The 17,500-nt window shown below is 42.2% G+C and overlaps 3 protein-coding genes across 3 annotated transcripts in view; all 3 read left to right on the forward strand.

Annotated features, from left to right (window-relative positions):
• LOC119589005 overlaps positions 1–325 on the forward strand; it is a 1,506-nt gene extending 1,181 nt beyond the window's left edge. The window contains exon 2 of the mRNA XM_037937602.1: positions 1–325. This exon is cut by the window's left edge and continues 726 nt beyond it. The gene's annotated coding sequence lies outside the window, so the exon portion shown is untranslated.
• An 8,682-nt stretch (positions 326–9,007) lies between these two features.
• LOC119586469 lies at positions 9,008–13,573 on the forward strand. Its single transcript, XM_037935207.1, has 5 exons — positions 9,008–9,815; positions 10,174–10,280; positions 10,688–10,800; positions 12,497–12,618; positions 12,920–13,573. Exons 1-5 carry the CDS (start codon positions 9,114–9,116, stop codon positions 13,571–13,573), a joined length of 1,698 nt encoding a protein of 565 aa, XP_037791135.1. The 5' UTR covers positions 9,008–9,113.
• A 2,436-nt stretch (positions 13,574–16,009) lies between these two features.
• The window catches only part of LOC119595137, a 6,465-nt gene continuing 4,974 nt past the window's right edge, over positions 16,010–17,500 (forward strand). Inside the window, exons 1-2 of the mRNA XM_037944310.1 lie at positions 16,010–16,899; positions 17,308–17,414. Of these exons, the coding sequence (XP_037800238.1) occupies positions 16,198–16,899; positions 17,308–17,414 (809 nt within the window). The 5' untranslated portion in view covers positions 16,010–16,197. The remainder of the gene's footprint in view (positions 16,900–17,307; positions 17,415–17,500) is intronic.

Genomic DNA, 17,500 nt, shown 5'->3' on the forward strand with positions numbered 1-17,500 from the left:
AAAAGGTCAAAAATAAATGTTTGAGAAAAAAAAAATGCGATAGCGTGCGTGTGAAACGAAGACGGAGGCAAAGATTTTAAAAAGTGGTTACTTAAAATAGAATAATGGAAGAACGAGAGAAAGAATAGTGATAATGACGGGAAAAGGAAGTAGTAGGAGTAAGGAAAGAGGTGTGTCGTGGATTAGTATGAGATCAGTACAAGAGACTATTAGGGTAAGAGAAAGGCTTTGGTAATAGTGAATATCTGTGGCCACGGAGGCAAGGAGGCTGATTTTACGGTTTTGATTTTATATATGTTGTTACCAATACATACTTCGACTTAAATCTGAGGTTTCATTTTTCATGTAACATTCTTAAACAGCAGCTCTAGGTTTTCAGTATGAAACCTGTATTAGGCAGAAGACAAAAAAATATTTTCTTTATAGAGAAACAAGAAACTACTCTATATCATTTACAGTGCTTATTGAACTTATAAGGAAAGGAATAATCTTTTTATAATACATATTCAGGATCTACAAAATATATGTACTTGACTGTAAATATATATATATATATATATATATATATATATATATATATATATATATATATATATATATATATATATATATATACATATATACATATATACATATATATGTGTGTGTGTGTGTGTGTGTTTGTGTGAGCGAGTGTATGCACATAAATACATATAAGTATGCGCATGTATATGTGTCATCATTGCTCTTGCCATCATCAGTATTATCATCATAACCATCAGTGTTATTGTCATCATCGTTATCATGAGCATCATCATCACCATTATAATAATCATTATCATTTTCATCATAAGCATCACTATCATCAACACCATCAATGTCACCTTCATCATCACTATCGCCATCATCATCACCATTATCACTACCACTATCATTGTCATCATTATATCCTAGATGTATGCTAGACGCATGCCACGGTTCGAACAGGAGGCATTTTGGATCCGAGGGTTCAGACGATCGGTTCACATACTGGCATTGCTGTGATGAACTTGGAAGTGCGGGGAGTACCGTAGGGTAGAACATGAATGTGTACATGTGTGTGTGTGTGTGTGCGCACACATACACACACATATCACCATCCTCATCATCATCATCAGCCTGAGTCAATCCATTGTAGGACGTAGGCCTCTCTCAATCTTTTCTGACTTTGTGTCTTACGTTTTTTGTTTCCAGTCTTGGTCCCCAGACTCGTTATTCTGTCACGCCATCTTGTAACTGGTCTGGTTCTTGATAGAGAGAGATTTATAAAATTATATATAACAGTGGCACAGTATGTTTACAGCGGTACCTCTTTCGTAGAGTAGATTGCCTGTTTGGAAAATAATTTACTGCTTGAGGAGCAATCCATTAGCATCTATCATTTACAAAATGGTTCATCATTTACTTGTCAATTTTTCATTTTTATAACTATGCATCATTTGCATACTGTATCACCCGTATACTGATTCGACACCTGTAAAAAAAATACAGGATGATGTCACCGCCCCGTGCTAAGGATGCTTCGTACTTGGACGAACTCACGCCGGATCAGTATAATAATAATAATGTTTCATGTTACACCTAAACTCCCCTAATTATTTACGTCAGTCTCCCACACCTATGTGGTTCTCTCATACTTATGTGGTTCTTCCTCACAATTAACCATTCAGGTCAATGACCTTTAATCCCTCTCTCCCTCTCTTACTCATTTACGCTGCTTTTCTAAATGAGCCCGTCAATTGTTGGAGGTCGCGCCCTGTTTTTACAAATAAGTACAGGCATTAAGGATAAATCACCACTTAGGGCATATAGGTCTTATACATCAATGGTTAATGGTTAAAAGCAAGAGAAATGTGCTAGACATCTAAGGTCATGTAGCACTATAGTTAATGTTAGGGAAGGGTGGTTGAGTTAGTGATTAGTTGTCTAAGCGGGGCAAAGGAATTGGTGAGTGAAAGGATTAGGGTAGGGTGTGGTAAGGAGTTAGATTAGATGAAGGATATGTATGCGTTTGAGGAAAGAGAATAGGTTGTTGAAGCAGAAAGTGTGGGGTTCTGTAAGGATGTCTGATAGGTTGGGAGGTCGGTGAAGGGAGGATAGGTGGGGGAAAGCAGAGGTACGGGTTGTTTCAAAACGTGGGCACGACAATAGGATGTGTGGGATTGAAAGGGGAACATTACATAAGGAACATAAGGGTGGATCAGATTGTGACATCAGATAGGAGTGTGTTAGACGGGTGTGGCCAATGCGTAGTCGGGCGAGAGCGGTCTCCCAACGTCTGTTCCGATGAAATGGAGCTGACCAGGAGGAGATTGATAGTTTTACAGAATGTAATTTATTAGTGCGGAGGCTTGACCAAAAAGATTGCCATCGATTATACAAAAAGGTCTTAAAGTGTGGGTAATAATCCGTGGCTGGGATACGTGAGAAGCGTGGTTGGTATGATGTGGATATAGAGGCGTGGCGTGCTAGTGTATCTGCCTGTTCATTGCCGGGGATTCCAACATGGCTGGGCACCCAGCAAAATTTGATTGTTTTATGGCGTGTGGATAGGTAGAACAACCAGTTCTGGATCTTACAAACAAGGGGGTTGGTGGTGTGTATTGACTTTATGAGAGTTAATGAGTTACGGGAGTCAGTAAAAATTGTAAAAGAGGAAGAGGAGAGTGAGTATATGTGTTTTAGAGCAAAAAGGAGTGCATACAGTTCTGTAGTAAGGACACTGGATTCAGGAGGAAGGGAGTATTTGAAAGTACGAGTTGGGAAGATTACTGCAAAACCAGCACCGGGGTGGATTTGGAGCCATCAGTATATACGTGAATACTAGAGGAATGAGTGGAGACATGGTCAAGGAAATGTGTGAGAAGGACAGTAGGAGGGATATTTGATTTTGGTGGGTCGGGGAAAACAGAAGAGCAAATATGGGGGTGAGGTATAAGCCATGGAGGGACGGAATGGACAGAGAACGGGAGAGGGGGTGAGGTATAAGCCATGGAGGGAGAGGAGAGTATCCATGCGAGTGGAGAAAGGAGTAGGTAATCGTGGAGATGAAGCTAAGGTAAGAAGTAGGGGTTGTGGGATAGTTAGTTTAGTGAGGGAAAATTGGTGGAATCGAACATAGCATCGGAGAGAGAGAAGGGCACGACGTCGAGATAGAGATGGTATGCCTGATTCAGTGTACAGGCTCTCAACTGAGGAGGAGCGAAAGGCGCCTAGTACTAAGCGAAGACCACAGTGATGGATTGTATCAAGATGGGCAAGGAGAGAAGTTGAGGCAGAGGAGTAGATATGGCATCCATAATCAAGAGTGGAGAGGATCAAAGTAACATGAAGATGAAGGAGAGTTTTGCGATCTGAGCCCCATGATATATGGGATAGAGTTTTTAAGATTTGAAGACGGCGGAGAGCTTTTTCTTTAATGTGTAGAATATGGTCTCGCCAGGACAGTTTGGAGTCAAAAATGACACCTAGGAATTTGCCAGAGGAACGGCATTGGAGTGGAGTGCCATATAAGAAGAGTGGGGTAGGGGACCTACACGTGAGCGAGAGAAAAGGATGGAGAAAGATTTAGAGGTAGAAAAGCGGAAGCCATGGTTTGTGGCCCAGGAAGATACTGATGAGATTGCAGATTGAAGAAATTGGTAGAGATTTGGTATGGATGTGTCAGAGGCATAGATGGTTAAATCATCAACATATAGTGATGACCGGGCTCCTGGTGGTAAAACTGAGACAATATCATTAACAGCAAGAAGGAATAAAGTGGTACTGAGCACACTGCCTTGTGGGACACCTTCGATTTGGGGAAAGAAAGATGATGTGGCAGAGGCGATTTTGACCTGGAAAGTGCGTTGGGAGAGGAAGGACTTTATGAAGACACCCATGTTTCCACGTATGCCTAGAGAGGACAGTTGTTGGAGAATATGGTACCGCCATGTCGTATCATATGCTTTTTCTAGATAAAAAAAATAGCTAGTACGGATTCATGGCGTGCAAATGCAGATGTAATATATGTCTCAAAATGAGCAAGGGGGTCAGCTGTGCTTCTGGCACGGCGAAAACCGAATTGGGAAGGAGAGAGAAGATTGTGAGATTCAAGATACCACATTAAGCGGAAGTTCACCATTCGCTCTAATAGTTTGCACAAGCAGCAATAGCGATAGTCTTGAGAAAAGGTACCCGATTTATTGGGTTTCAGGAAGGGAAGGATAAGAGCTTCTCGCCAATTAGAAGGGAAATTTCCTGATGTCCATATGTGGTTGTAAATTTTTAATAGGAAGGATAAGGAGGAAGATGGGAGTTGCCGGAGCATACGGTAGTGAATACCGTCAGGGCCTTCATGAGTGTTACGGCACGATTGTAGGGCAGTAATGAGTTCAGAGGAAGAAAATGGGGCATTATAGGACTGGGGGTAATGGGGGTACGTTCTCTGGTGGTCTTAATAGAAGAGAAGTGTGGAGAAAGGTGAGAACCACTACTGACCTGGCTGAAATAATCACCCAGTTCATTAGCGACTTGGAGAGGATCAGAAATGAGGGTATTTCGAATATGGAGGACAGGGGCAGGATGGGGGGATGTTTGCCTGATAGTTTATGAATTCGGCGCCAAACATTTGAGATAGATGTAGAGGATGTAATTGATGAAACATAATTTCGCCAGCTATTTGTTTTACTATTCCGGATTGTACGACGGAGATAGGCAGATGCTCTTTTAAAGGAGATAAGGGCTGATAGTTGATTTGGAGTACCTCTCTTGTAGCGGTAACTGTTCCAGGCTGCACGTTTTAAGCGAAGTGCTTTAGTGCAATCAGAATTCCACCATGGAACACATTTGGAGGTATATGGTCTTGAGGTTCGAGGGATAGCTGTATGTGCAGCTCTTAAGACTGTATTTGTGAAATACTGTATCATTTCTGAAATGGAGGTGAGGGAGGATGGAGGGGTATGAATAGCAGAGAGTGAAGTGAAAGTATGCCAGTCGGCTCTATCAAAGCACCAGCGTGGGGAGTTAGGGAGTGGTACGTATGAAGTAGGAGAAAGGAGAACTGGAAAGTGGTCACTATAGGGAAAGTGGTCTAAAACTGACCAGTGGAAATCTAAATGAAGAGAAGGGGAGCATAGAGAGAGGTCAATGCATGAAAAAGATTGCGTGCATGTATCAAAGTTTTGTGGGGCGATCTGAATTTAGAATAGTAAGGTCAGCTGTGGAGAGAAAGCGCTCTAGAGATCGGCCTCGGGAGTTTGTGATAGAATCACCCCATAGAGTGTGGCGGCAGTTAAAGTCACCAACTATGAGGAAAGGTGGTTGAAGTTGGGAAATTAGATTTTCAAAAGCAACAAAGTCAATAGGGTGGGAAGGGGAGAAGTAGACTGAAATCACTGTGATCCAACGATGAAGGAAGATACGGATAACTGTGCAAGGGACATTGGTTTGAAAGGGAGGTGTGACATAAGGTGTTTTCTGATTGATAAGTATGGATGAGACATAAAGGGAATGTGGGGAAGAGACAAAATGATAATTGGGGATTGGTATTGGAGGATGTGTAAGAAAGGTCTCTTGAAGGCATACAATAGATGGATTATAAGAGGAAAGGATATGACGAAGGTCAGGTCTGTGGGAGCGGAAACCGCGAATATTCCAATGAAGGATAGTTATACTTTACTGATATAGATTGTACTACGTGTTGGAGATTTTGAGGGGGAAGCAGCTAGAGGGTGGGAAAAGGATTGAGAGGTCTGAGATGGGAGAGGTGTGGGAGTTGGTGTTCTACTAGGAGGGGTATTAGGAGATGGAGGGTCTGAGGAAGGGGATACTTGTGACATAAGGGATTCACTTGTGTATCCAGGAGGGAGTGGAAGGGATAGAGGGGATGGTGGGAGGGTTAATGTGGGCGGGGTTGGGGTCGGGGGGGATGGGCTGTGTTGGGTGGGGTAGGAGGATTGGGTGTAGGGGGATATCGTTAGGAGGAGGATGGATATCAGCAGTTACTTGGTGTGTGGAAGGAGCAGGAGTTGTATTTGGAGGTTGAGTGTCAGTTTTCATTAGGTAATCTTGAATATTTTCAATGGTTTCTTCTGAGGAGTTGGTTGGGGAGTTTTTGGGGATAAAGGATTTCTTGTGAGGGGGGAAGAGAGGACTGGTGTCTCAAGCATAGGAGCAAAGGAAAGTGGAAGTGACTGTGTGGTAGGGGAAGAGGGGGTGGAACGTTTGTTCTGTCTGTTACGGGTTGTGCGAGGAGGGAGAGGGGAAGGTGTTGGGTTTGTAGTGGTGATTGAAGTATCTGTAGTAGAGATTGGAGTGTCTGGATTTAGAATGGCAAAAGAGTTTGACTGGGGAATGTAGGAGGTAGAAGAGGGGGGTTTAGATGTAGGGGGGGTGGGTTTAGGAGAATTGGTAGAGTGAGCAGTATTACTGGAGTAAGGAGTAAGAGAAACCACGTCGACGTGCTTCTTGTCTGGCTTCACGTAGTGTGAGTCCAAGTTTGAATCTGAGAGTTGCTACCTCAGACTCAAATTTGTAGGTGGGACAGCCCCTATAAAATACATTATGGCGGCCGCCACAGTTGGCACATGTGCGTGATTGTGCAGGGCAGTTAGATCGGGTATGGCCAGGTTGGGCACATAGTGGGCATCTGGCTGTGGAACGGCAATGTTTGGCTGGGTGTCCTAGACGCCAACAGTTTTGGCACTGACGTGGAGGTGGTTGGTATGGACGAACAGGGAGGGATTCTCCTCCTATGTAGACGTTAAAGGGAAGGTCATGTCTACGGAAGGTAATTTTGGCTATGTTAGTAGGTTTCTTTCGATGACCTCTGGGGGGAATGGAGTAGCATTGCACTGATGTTGCATCATAGTCTGTGAGACAGGCAAGTAGATCTTCTCCACAATCTGACCAATCTTTGTCATAGATTGGGCAATTTGCTGGGGAGATTGAAACTGTTTCGGTGCAAGTATTGAGGGTTGGATGGGGTTCTGCAAGGATGGGGTTACCATATAGGTTTGTTAGTTTTGTTAATGCTATAGCTTGGTTTTCGGATGTTACTGTGACAAGACGGGAGCGGTCGGGTCGGCTACGGAAAGAGACTTTACCTACTTGTTTTTGGAGACATTGTTGTCAGAGTAGGGAGCTGTGGGAGGGATCACGAAAAATTGGTCCCATTTGGCTGCGCTGAAGAGGGTATTCAAAATTGTTGTAGAGATAGGGGTGGTTGAAGGGCGGGGGCGTGACGAAGATGGAGTAGTGTTGAGGGAGGTAGTGTTATGGGGAGGTGGGCAATAAGGCTGTAAGGTATTAATAAGGGAGGATAGGGTGGTTGATGTTGGAGGTTGTGGGGGTAGAGGTGTTGAAGTTGAGTTTGCTGGGAGAGTGGAAATGTTCCTTAAGGGTTGATTGTTGGCTACTATACTAGTAGGCATTGATGAGGGGGTAGTTATTGCAGTGTTCGGAGCCGTGGTCAAAGGAGAGCCTGGGGTCAGGGAATCGGGTGGGTTTACATCGTTGGGGCTATTTGATAAAGGGGCAAGCCTCATTGCCCCTAATAGTGGGGATAAGTTTTCATTACTGGCCATGGTAAGCCTGGATTATGTTGGGGATAAAAACAGTCCACCCCTCAGGGTCCCCTTGAGGGGTAAGGGCTAGATAACTAAATCAGGGGAATACCGTGCCCATGGCTCCCTCAGGCCGTTCAGGACTGGCGCAAAGTCAGCCTTTCATCCTTTCAGCACGGCTCTCACACCTTAGGAGGTGGATAGCAGAAGGGACAGAAACGAAAGGTGGGAAGGAAAATAAAGACCATGCAAAATTAGTTGAGTCGAGGGCTGAGTCCCAAGGTTGGGGAGTTCCCCATCATTGGGTCCCAGTCTCCGCCTCCTAAGCCCCCCCACGACAACAACGGGCAAGGGATTGGGGGGGGGTCTTATACATCAAAGGTGCCTGATAAAGATGTGCGTCTTTTTATTGATTGTTTTAATAAACTGAAGATGGAACTGCGTTTTTAGAATCTCAATATCAACAACATAATCTCAGAATTCCTTAAACTTTGGCCACGCTACCGCTTGCATTAATTATATTTAAGGTAATGTTGATCTTATGGAGAAAAGCGAACTTTAATCTCATAAAGGGAAATATAAGAACTTGGAGGCTTAATATAAGGGCGTCGATGGGAGTAACGCTACACAAGGTCAGTGCGGACGAGTGAACGTATGCGAAGAACGTATGTACGCACAAATACACATATTTCGTTTGTTTGCCACTGATTTTTATTATAATATATACTTCTATATCTCTTTCTTTCTCTCTCTCTCTCTCTCTCTCTCTCTCTCTCTGTATCTACAGGAAAATACTTCTTCCCCGTTCCTGTATGGCGCATGTGTACTAATATCTGACTTTTCCTTACACATTTTGTATTGTAATGTAACTAACAAATAAATTCAATCCATCATTAAAGTTTTTAGTAATAACGGTGAACAGACAATGACTCGGAAATTCATTTTGTATCTAAAAATAGATATAAGCGTCTTCCTCCTCTTACGTGGCTCGCTATACTTCCAGCAATATCATAAATCTGAGAACAGCCTTAATAGTGCCCGGAATGGCAAATATCAACACTTCATGGAAATTAGCTATATCTTTCTTAACATTATCATTACTCTATCCACAAAAAACGGTAAAAATTATAAGTTATAGGGAAGGAACATCAGGGACGTTGCCAAGACTGAATTTCTCATTCATTTTCCTCTCTCGAGATTCAGGTAAAAGGCAGAATAACCTAAAAATAGCTATTGTTCAATCCAGATTATCATGCCCTGGGTATGACGTTAAACTGCATCCCCCTGCTGCCTTGCAGGGTATACCTATTTAGGCAAAGGCTAGGAGAAGGGAACTTTCACTCCAAATTCCCCTGCTGCCTTGTAGGGTATGCCTCTTCAGGCAAGGGCTAGGTCCACCGCCGACATCTGTAGTGGCGTCAGGAAGGACATCCGACCTTAATACGAAGCTGCCAATCTAATAATATGTGGATAAAAATGATCTGCACCGGCGACCCATGATGAACAAGGAAAAGCCAGTTGAAGAATAAGTTCATTCCAGATTGTCAGCCAATGTTTAGTCTTCCCTTTTCCCTCGTGATGGAACTACAGCATCACCATTTAGTTTTGGTAATTCTTGTGTGTTTCACAACAGTGAGTTTTTATAAAGTTATATCCACCGATAAAGGATATTACTACAGACCTACCACGTCCTTTGCAACAAGCACGAAGATTTCAGACGTTGATGTGTGTCGCTCGCTATTCACTATTAATGGCGTTCCTAGCAAGAACGTTTTCCGCCATGTTGCCACGAGCGAGACACCCGGGGCAAAATCCAGGGCTACCGTAACCTACGGCGAGGAAGAGATCGCTGCTGCTGCCAGGGGAGTGCGGCACTTGGTGCACAAGAGGGCGTCATCCTCGGGGCCTGACACGGCCGACTATCGCGTCCTCGGCGCCCTTCTGCCCAATCTCGTGTCCTTCGAGCACCTCAAAGGAGAGGGCGAAGCCCCGGCCGGGACGAAGCAGGGTCAGCCGAGGCCGCACGTCCGAGGGGGAAGCAGAATCGACGCCGGCGGAGGCGTGTTGCCCTTCGTGCCGTGCGTCATCGCGCCCTACGACCAGCCGGCCTCCTTCGCCACCTGCGTCAGGAGGAGGCTGGAGGAAAAGGGCTCCTTCTGGATCTATTTCATGGGGGACTCCAAAATTAGACACGTGTTCCTGCATTTATTGGATCGGACTGACAAGATATTCCGCTACAGGATTGAGTGTAAGGTGTGTATTTCATTGTCAAATGGTTTATAATATTAATGCACTGATAGAGTGAAAATTATACCCTATTCGTATTAGCAACATATCACTTTAACAACATTGTTGCCGTTATTGTCTTTCGCATGTATATCTACATACACACACACACCACGTATATGTACTTGTCTACAACACACACACACACACACATATATGTGTGTGTGTGTGATGTGTGTGAATATATAGATAGATAGATAGATAGATAGATATATAGATAGATAGATACACATATATTATAATATATAATATATAATATATAATATATATACATATATACATGTATGTATCCATTTATGTCAACTACGGTCCAACCCGCCGACAGAACGAAACGATGACGTACAGAGAGTTGGACAGACGAATAGGCGAGATGAGGTGGGAGACCATGGAGGCCGTGGCCCCGCTGTTTCCGGGCCTGCGTGTCACCAACAGGTAGGTTTCAGGGCCAAAGTGCTTGTGCTGAGGCAAAGGGGGGAGAGCAAGGGGGAAGAGAAGGGGATGGAGTGAGAGAAGACGAGGCTGACAGTGGGAAGAGATAGAAGAGGGGGAGGGGAGATAATTTAGCCGTACAGACATGCAGCCGCAAGTGCATATAAGTAAGGAATACATCCATACATATTAGTGCAGGTATACATGCATGTGTATAGGCATTCAGACGTGTATATACTATGCATAAGTGAAAGCATATGCATAATTACAACCATATATCCATAATACATGTACATATAACATCCATCCATCCATATACTGCAGACACACACCTGTACCTCCATACAAGTAAAAGTAAACACAACTGTCCCGTACCGTCCGCCATGACATTCTCCAAATCAACATTTCAGGTTCAGCATGTTCGAGGAACACCGGCCATCCAAGTTCTCGAAGTCGAAGGAGCTGAGGCAGCTTCAGCGCTGGTCCGAAGGCGCTGAGGATCTTCCCGACCTGCTGATTGTAGGTGAGACAAAAAGCATTACATCTAATCCATATGTGCTTATACGTACAACCATATATCCATATGTGCTCTGACTGCGAGATTAAAGATGGGGGACGGGGGAAGAAGCAAATCACTCAAATATGTATATATTCTTACAGAATGTACATATCTCTACATGCATGTATATGGTCGGGTGTACAAAAATAGGCGAGTGAGAGATATGAATTTACAGTTAGCGTTCTTTGTATACAGATAGTATGCATATATACGTACTTTCATAGACGTGTACATATATACAACTATGTGCACAAACACACACACGTGCATATATACATATATATATATATACAAATATATTTATCTATTTATTTCTTTATATTTATATATTTACATATGTATGTGTGTGTGTGTGTATGAGTGTGTGTGTGTATACATATACATATATATATGTATTATTATATATATATATATATATATATATATATATATATATATATATATATATATACATGTTTGTATGTATGTACGTATAAACATGCGCACACACACACAGACACACACACATACATATGAATATAATATATATACTCTTATACACACACGCGCGCGCGCGCGCACACACACACACACACTCACACACATACATACACACACACATACACACACACACATATATATGTGTATATATATATACATATGCATACACACACATATATATGTGTGTGTGTGATATAATATATATAGTCAAAACGAAAAGGCAGACTAACACGGCTGTAATTAATTTTATGTTTATTTGCAAACGTTTCCAAGACAAATCATATCTCCATCATCAGTGTTGTAATACTGAACCAAAATAATATATATTAGTCTATAGGTGAAAAAAATACAGAGGTTCTCTAAATTAACAATGGTACGTGAAAGATAATTCGATCAAAAACAATAACAGAAACAAACTGTGAACAAACAATAAAGATATAACATTATATACAATGAAAAGAATGGATTAAACACATGAAAGACCAACCAACATGGGTGATAGCCAGGGGGTGAAAGCAGCTACTTGGTAAACAAGGTGGTTGTGGCAGTGTTGTTTGGCTCGGATTTCATCTTACAAATCACCAAAGCTTCCGAAATAATGAAACAAGAACAATAATATAAACAAAGTGTGAGCTATATATATACACATATATGTGTATGTAAATTGATAAATAGATATGTATAGATAGATAGATAGATAAATATGTACAAGTATATATGTGTGTGTAGATATATATTTGTGAATACATATATATATATATATATATAATATTATATATATAATATATATATATATATATATATATATATATATGTATGTGTGTGTGTATATATGTATATTATATCTACATTATATTATATATTTATATATATACACCTATGTATGTATGTATACATATATTAGGTTTATATATGCACACACACTCTCACGCATATATATAATATATTATATATATATATATGTTTGCATATATATAATATATATATATATGTATATATATATATATATATTATACATATATATATATTTCTTATATATATACACATATATATATGCACTTGTGTGTGTCTATGTGTTTTGTATAAGTGTAGAAATGTATGTGCAGATAGGTAGACGTATACAGATACACATACATACCTATTCAGCAAATATCTTTAGACTCATTATTATTATTTTCAGGCTACACTTCCTGGATGCTGCAGCAGACCCGCCTGTATGACAACACTACATCTCGCTCCATACACGATGTGCTGGCGATGATGCTCGAAATGCACCGTTACGTTGTGCCTCGTCTGGAAAAGGTGAGAAGAGGATAAACAGGAGACAGCGAGAGAGAGACAGAGGGGGGGAGAAAAAAGTGAGAAACAGAAAGGAAGGGAGAAAGAGTGAAAGTGAGAGAAAGAGAGAGGGGGGGGGGGAGAAAGAGAGAGATTAGCTTGAGAGACAGCGTAGAATATATACAGTACATATATATATATACTATATCTTTACAGAAATACACAGATACGGGTGTGTGCGTTTGTATGTGTTCGTTTGTGTGTGCATGCGTTTATGCATTCTCGTACATAATATCTACTTACATTTAGATGCATACATCTGCAGATATCAAAGGCCACGCGAGTCATCGTGCTGTCCCAAAGCCGCCAGCGTCCTCACTCCCCGAATAAGTTCAACAGAAGGGCGACCTTCAGCAACGTGAACCTCGAATGGAGTGAAATGACGTTCTTGCACTTGATGCGAGCATACAGAGAGGGTCATGTCTTCGTTCCTCGTGACGGGCAGCAGGCAGACGCCCAGGACAGCGAGCACGAAACGAATCGTCAGGGATCGTTCGACTGGAATCATGCAGAGAAGACGCGGCAGTCCACACACAATCAGGATCGTGATTTCAGTAACGAACCGCAAGACAGAGGCGCTGCAGACGATGGAGAACTCCTCCCCGGTAACAACCATAGGCACGGCCAACGACTAAAAGACCACTCAGTGTCGTACCGGGACCATCTGATCCCTGCAATGTCCACGCCGGGCCTGTGGTGGTGGGACTCGAACCTCCCGATCAACTTGGCGGAGATCGAAGAGTGCAACGAGCTTCACCGTCGAGACCTGACTGGTGACGTGGCTTACACAGGTCCTCCTCTCGTTTGCAGGGACGATCACCACGCCGGACCGGGCACGTCTTCTGATCTCGTTACCATGTTACTGAACCTAGTATGTAATTCCGTCTTAGGTATGTCTGAGATATTCTGTTGCACGTGAAGATGTATCGATAAGAAAAATGTTCACGGTTCTATCGGACTTATGAAGGTGCATCCGATAAGAATGAGTCCAAAAGGTCAAAAATAAATGTTCGAGAGAAAAGAAAGATGCGACAGCGCGCGTGTGAAACGATGACGGAGGCAAAAATTTTAAAAAGTGGTTACTTAAACATATAATAGAATATTGGAAGAACGAGAGAAATAATAGTGATAATGACGGGGGAAAGGAAGTAGTAGGACTAAGGAAAGAGGTGTGTCGTGGATTAGTATGAGATCAGTACAAGAGAGCTATTAGCGTAAGAGAAAGGCTTGGAATAATGAGATCGTGGCCATGGAGGCAAGGAGGGTAATTTTACTGTTTGTATTTTGCGTTGTTGTTTACCAATACATACTTCGACTTTAAATCTAGGTTTCATTTTTCATGAACATTCTTAAACAGCAGCTCTAGGTTTTCAGTATGAAAACCTGTATTAGGCAGAAGACAAAAAAATATTTTCTTTATAGAGAAACAAGAAACTACTCTACATTATTTACAGTGCTTATTGAACTTATAAGGAAAGGAATAATCTTTTTATAATACATATTCAGGATCTACAAAATATATGTACTTGACTGTAAATATATATGTGTGTGTGTATGTGTGTGTGTGTGTGTGTGTGTGTGTGCATGTGTGTGTGTGTGTGTGTGCATGTGCGTGTGTGTGAGCGAGCGTATGCACATAAACACATATAGGTATACACATGTATGTCATCATTGCTTTTGAGAGAGAGAGGGAGGGAGAAGGGGGGAGGGAGACAGAGAGAGAATGAGAGATAGAAAGAGAGATATCTATAAAATTATATATACCAGTGGCACAGCGGTACCTCTTTCGTAGAGTAGATTGCCTGTTTGGAAAATGATTTACTACATGAGGAACAATCCATTAGCATCTATCATTTACAAAATGATTCATCATTTACTTATCAATTTTTCATTTTTATAACTATGCATCATTTGCATACTGTATCACCCGTATACTGATTCGACACCTGTAAAAAAAAATACGGGATGACATCGCCGCCCCGGCCGCACTAAGGATGCGGAGAGGATGCTCTATGATGCAGGGTGACGTCGCCGCCCCGTGCTAAGGATGCTTCGTACTTGGACGAACTTACGCCGGATCAGTATAATAATGTTTCATGTTGCACCTAAACTCCCCTAATTATTTACGTCAGTCTCCCACACCTATGTGGTTCTCTCATACTTATGTGGTTCTTCCTCATAATTAACCATTCAGAATTGATGGTAAAAGAGCCTATGACAACTCAGGTCAATGACCTTTAACCCCTCTCTCCCTCTCATTTACGCTGCTTTTCTAAATGAGCCCGTCAGTTGATGGAGGTCGCGCCCTGTTTTTACAGATAAGTACAGGCATTAAGGATAAATCACCACTTAGGGCATATAGGTCTTATACATCAAAGGTGCCTGATAAAGGTGTATGTGTCTTTTTATTGATTGTTTTAATAAACTGAAGATGGAACTGCGTTTTTAGAACCTCAATAACAACATAATCTCAGAATTCCTTAAACTTTGGCCACGCTACCACTTGTATTAACTATATTTAAGGGTAATGTTGATCTTATGGAGAAAAGCGAACTTTAATCTCATAAAGGGAAATATAAGAACTTGGAGGTTTAACATAAGTGCGTCGATGGGAGTAACGCTACACAAGGTCAGTGCGGACGAGTGAACGTATGCGAAGAACGTATGTACGCACAAATACACACATTTCGTTTGTTTGCCCCTGATTTTTATTATAATATATGCTATACTTCTCTCTCTCTCTCTTTCTCTCTCTCTCTCTCTCTTTATCTACAGGAAAATACTTCTTCCCCGTTCCTGTATGGCGCATGCGTACTAATATCTGACTTTTCCTTACACATTTTGTATTGTAATGTAACTAACAAATAAATTCAATCTATCATTCAAGTTTTTAGTAATAACGATGAACAGACAATGACGCGGAAATTCATTTTGTATCTAAAAATAGATATAAGCGTCTTTTTCCTCTTACGTGGCTCGCTATACTTCCAGCAATATCATAAATCTGAGAACAGCCTTAATGGTGCCCGGAATGGCAAATATCAACACTTCATGGAAATTAGCTATATCTTTCTTAACATTATCATTATTCTATCCACAAAAAACGGTAAAAATTATAAGTTATAGGGAAGGAACATCAGGGACGTTGCCAAGACTGAATTTCTCATTCATTTTCCTCTCTCGAGATTCAGGTAAAAGGCAGAATAACCTAAAAATAGCTAACGTTCATTCCAGATTCTCATGTCCTGGGTATGACGTTAAACTGCATCCCCCTGCTGCCTTGTACGGTATGCCTCTTCAGGCAAAGGTAGGAGAAGGGAACTCTCACTCCAAATCCCCCTGCTGCCTTGTAGGGTATGCCTCTTCAAGCAAAGGCTAGGTCCACCGCCGACATCTGTAGTGGCGTCAGGAAGGGCATCCGACCTTAATACGAAGCTGCCAATCTAATAATAGTGATGTGGATAAAAATGATCCGCACTGGCGACCCATGATGAACATGGAAAAGCCAGTTGAAGAATAAGTTCATTTCCAGATTGTCAGCCAATGTTTAGTCTTCCCTTTTCCCTCGTGATGGAACTACAGCATCACCATTTAGTTTTGGTAATTCTTGTGTGTTTCACAACAGCGAGTTTTTATAAAGTTATATCCACCGATAAAGGATATTACTACAGACCTACCACGTCCTTTGCAACAAGCACGAAGATTTCAGACGTTGATGTGTGTCGCTCGCTATTCACCATTAATGGCGTTCCTAGCAAGAACGTTTTCCGCCATGTTGCCACGAGCGAGACACCCGGGGCAAAATCCAGGGCTGCCGTAACCTACGGCGAGGAAGAGATCGCTGCTGCTGCCAGGGGAGTGCGGCACTTGGTGCACAAGAGGGCGTCATCCTCGGGGCCTGACACGGCCGACTATCGTGTCCTCGGCGCCCTTTTGCCCAATCTCGTGTCCTTCGAGCACCTCAAAGGAGAGGACGAAGCCCCGGCCGGGACGAAGCAGGGTCAGCCGAGGCCGCACGTCCGAGGGGGAAGCAGAATCGACGCCGGCGGAGGCGTGTTGCCCTTCGTGCCGTGCGTCATCGCGCCCTACGACCAACCGGCCTCCTTCGCCACCTGCGTCAGGAGGAGGCTGGAGGAAAAGGGCTCCTTCTGGATCTACTTCATGGGGGACTCCAAAATTAGACACGTGTTCCTGCATTTATTGGATCGGACTGACAAGATATTCCGCTACAGGATTGAGTGTAAGGTGTGTATTTCATTGTCAAATGGTTTATAATATTAATGCACTGATAGTGTGAAAATTATACCCTATTCGTATTAGCAACATATCACTTTAACAACATTGTTGCCGTTATTGTCTTTCGCATGTATCTCTACATACACACACATACACACACACACCACGTATATGTACGTATATGTCTACACACACACACACACATATATATATATGTGTGTGTGTGTAATGCGTGTGAATATATATAGATAGATAGATACATATATATAATATATAATATATATATACATATATATGATATATAATACATATACACATATATATAATAGATATACACATATATGATATATAATATATATACATACATATATACATGTATGTATCCATTTATGTCAACTACGTCCAACCCGCCGACAGAACGAAACGATGACGTACAGAGAGTTGGACAGACGAATAGACGAGTTGAGGTGGGAGACCATGGAGGCCGTGGCCCCGCTGTTTCCGGGCCTGCGTGTCACCAACAGGTAGGTTTCAGGGCCAAAGTGCTTGTGCTGAGGCAAAGGGGGGAGAGCAAGGGGGAAGAGAGGAGGATGGAGTGAGAGAGGACGAG

The sequence above is a fragment of the Penaeus monodon genome, chromosome 3 (genome assembly GCF_015228065.2).
Source record: "Penaeus monodon isolate SGIC_2016 chromosome 3, NSTDA_Pmon_1, whole genome shotgun sequence".
NCBI classification, from domain to species: domain Eukaryota; kingdom Metazoa; phylum Arthropoda; class Malacostraca; order Decapoda; family Penaeidae; genus Penaeus; species Penaeus monodon.

What these genes read in the sequence shown, in the direction of transcription:
- LOC119586469 (XM_037935207.1), top strand. Translation starts at nt 9,114, where the DNA reads ATGTTTAGTCTTCCCTTTTCCCTCGTGATGGAACTACAGCATCACCAT. An exon ending in GCTACAGGATTGAGTGTAAG is followed by an intron (nt 9,816 to 10,173) that starts GTGTGTATTTCA and finishes ACCCGCCGACAG; the next exon opens with AACGAAACGATGACGTACAG. An exon ending in TTGTGCCTCGTCTGGAAAAG is followed by an intron (nt 12,619 to 12,919) that starts GTGAGAAGAGGA and finishes ATACATCTGCAG; the next exon opens with ATATCAAAGGCCACGCGAGT.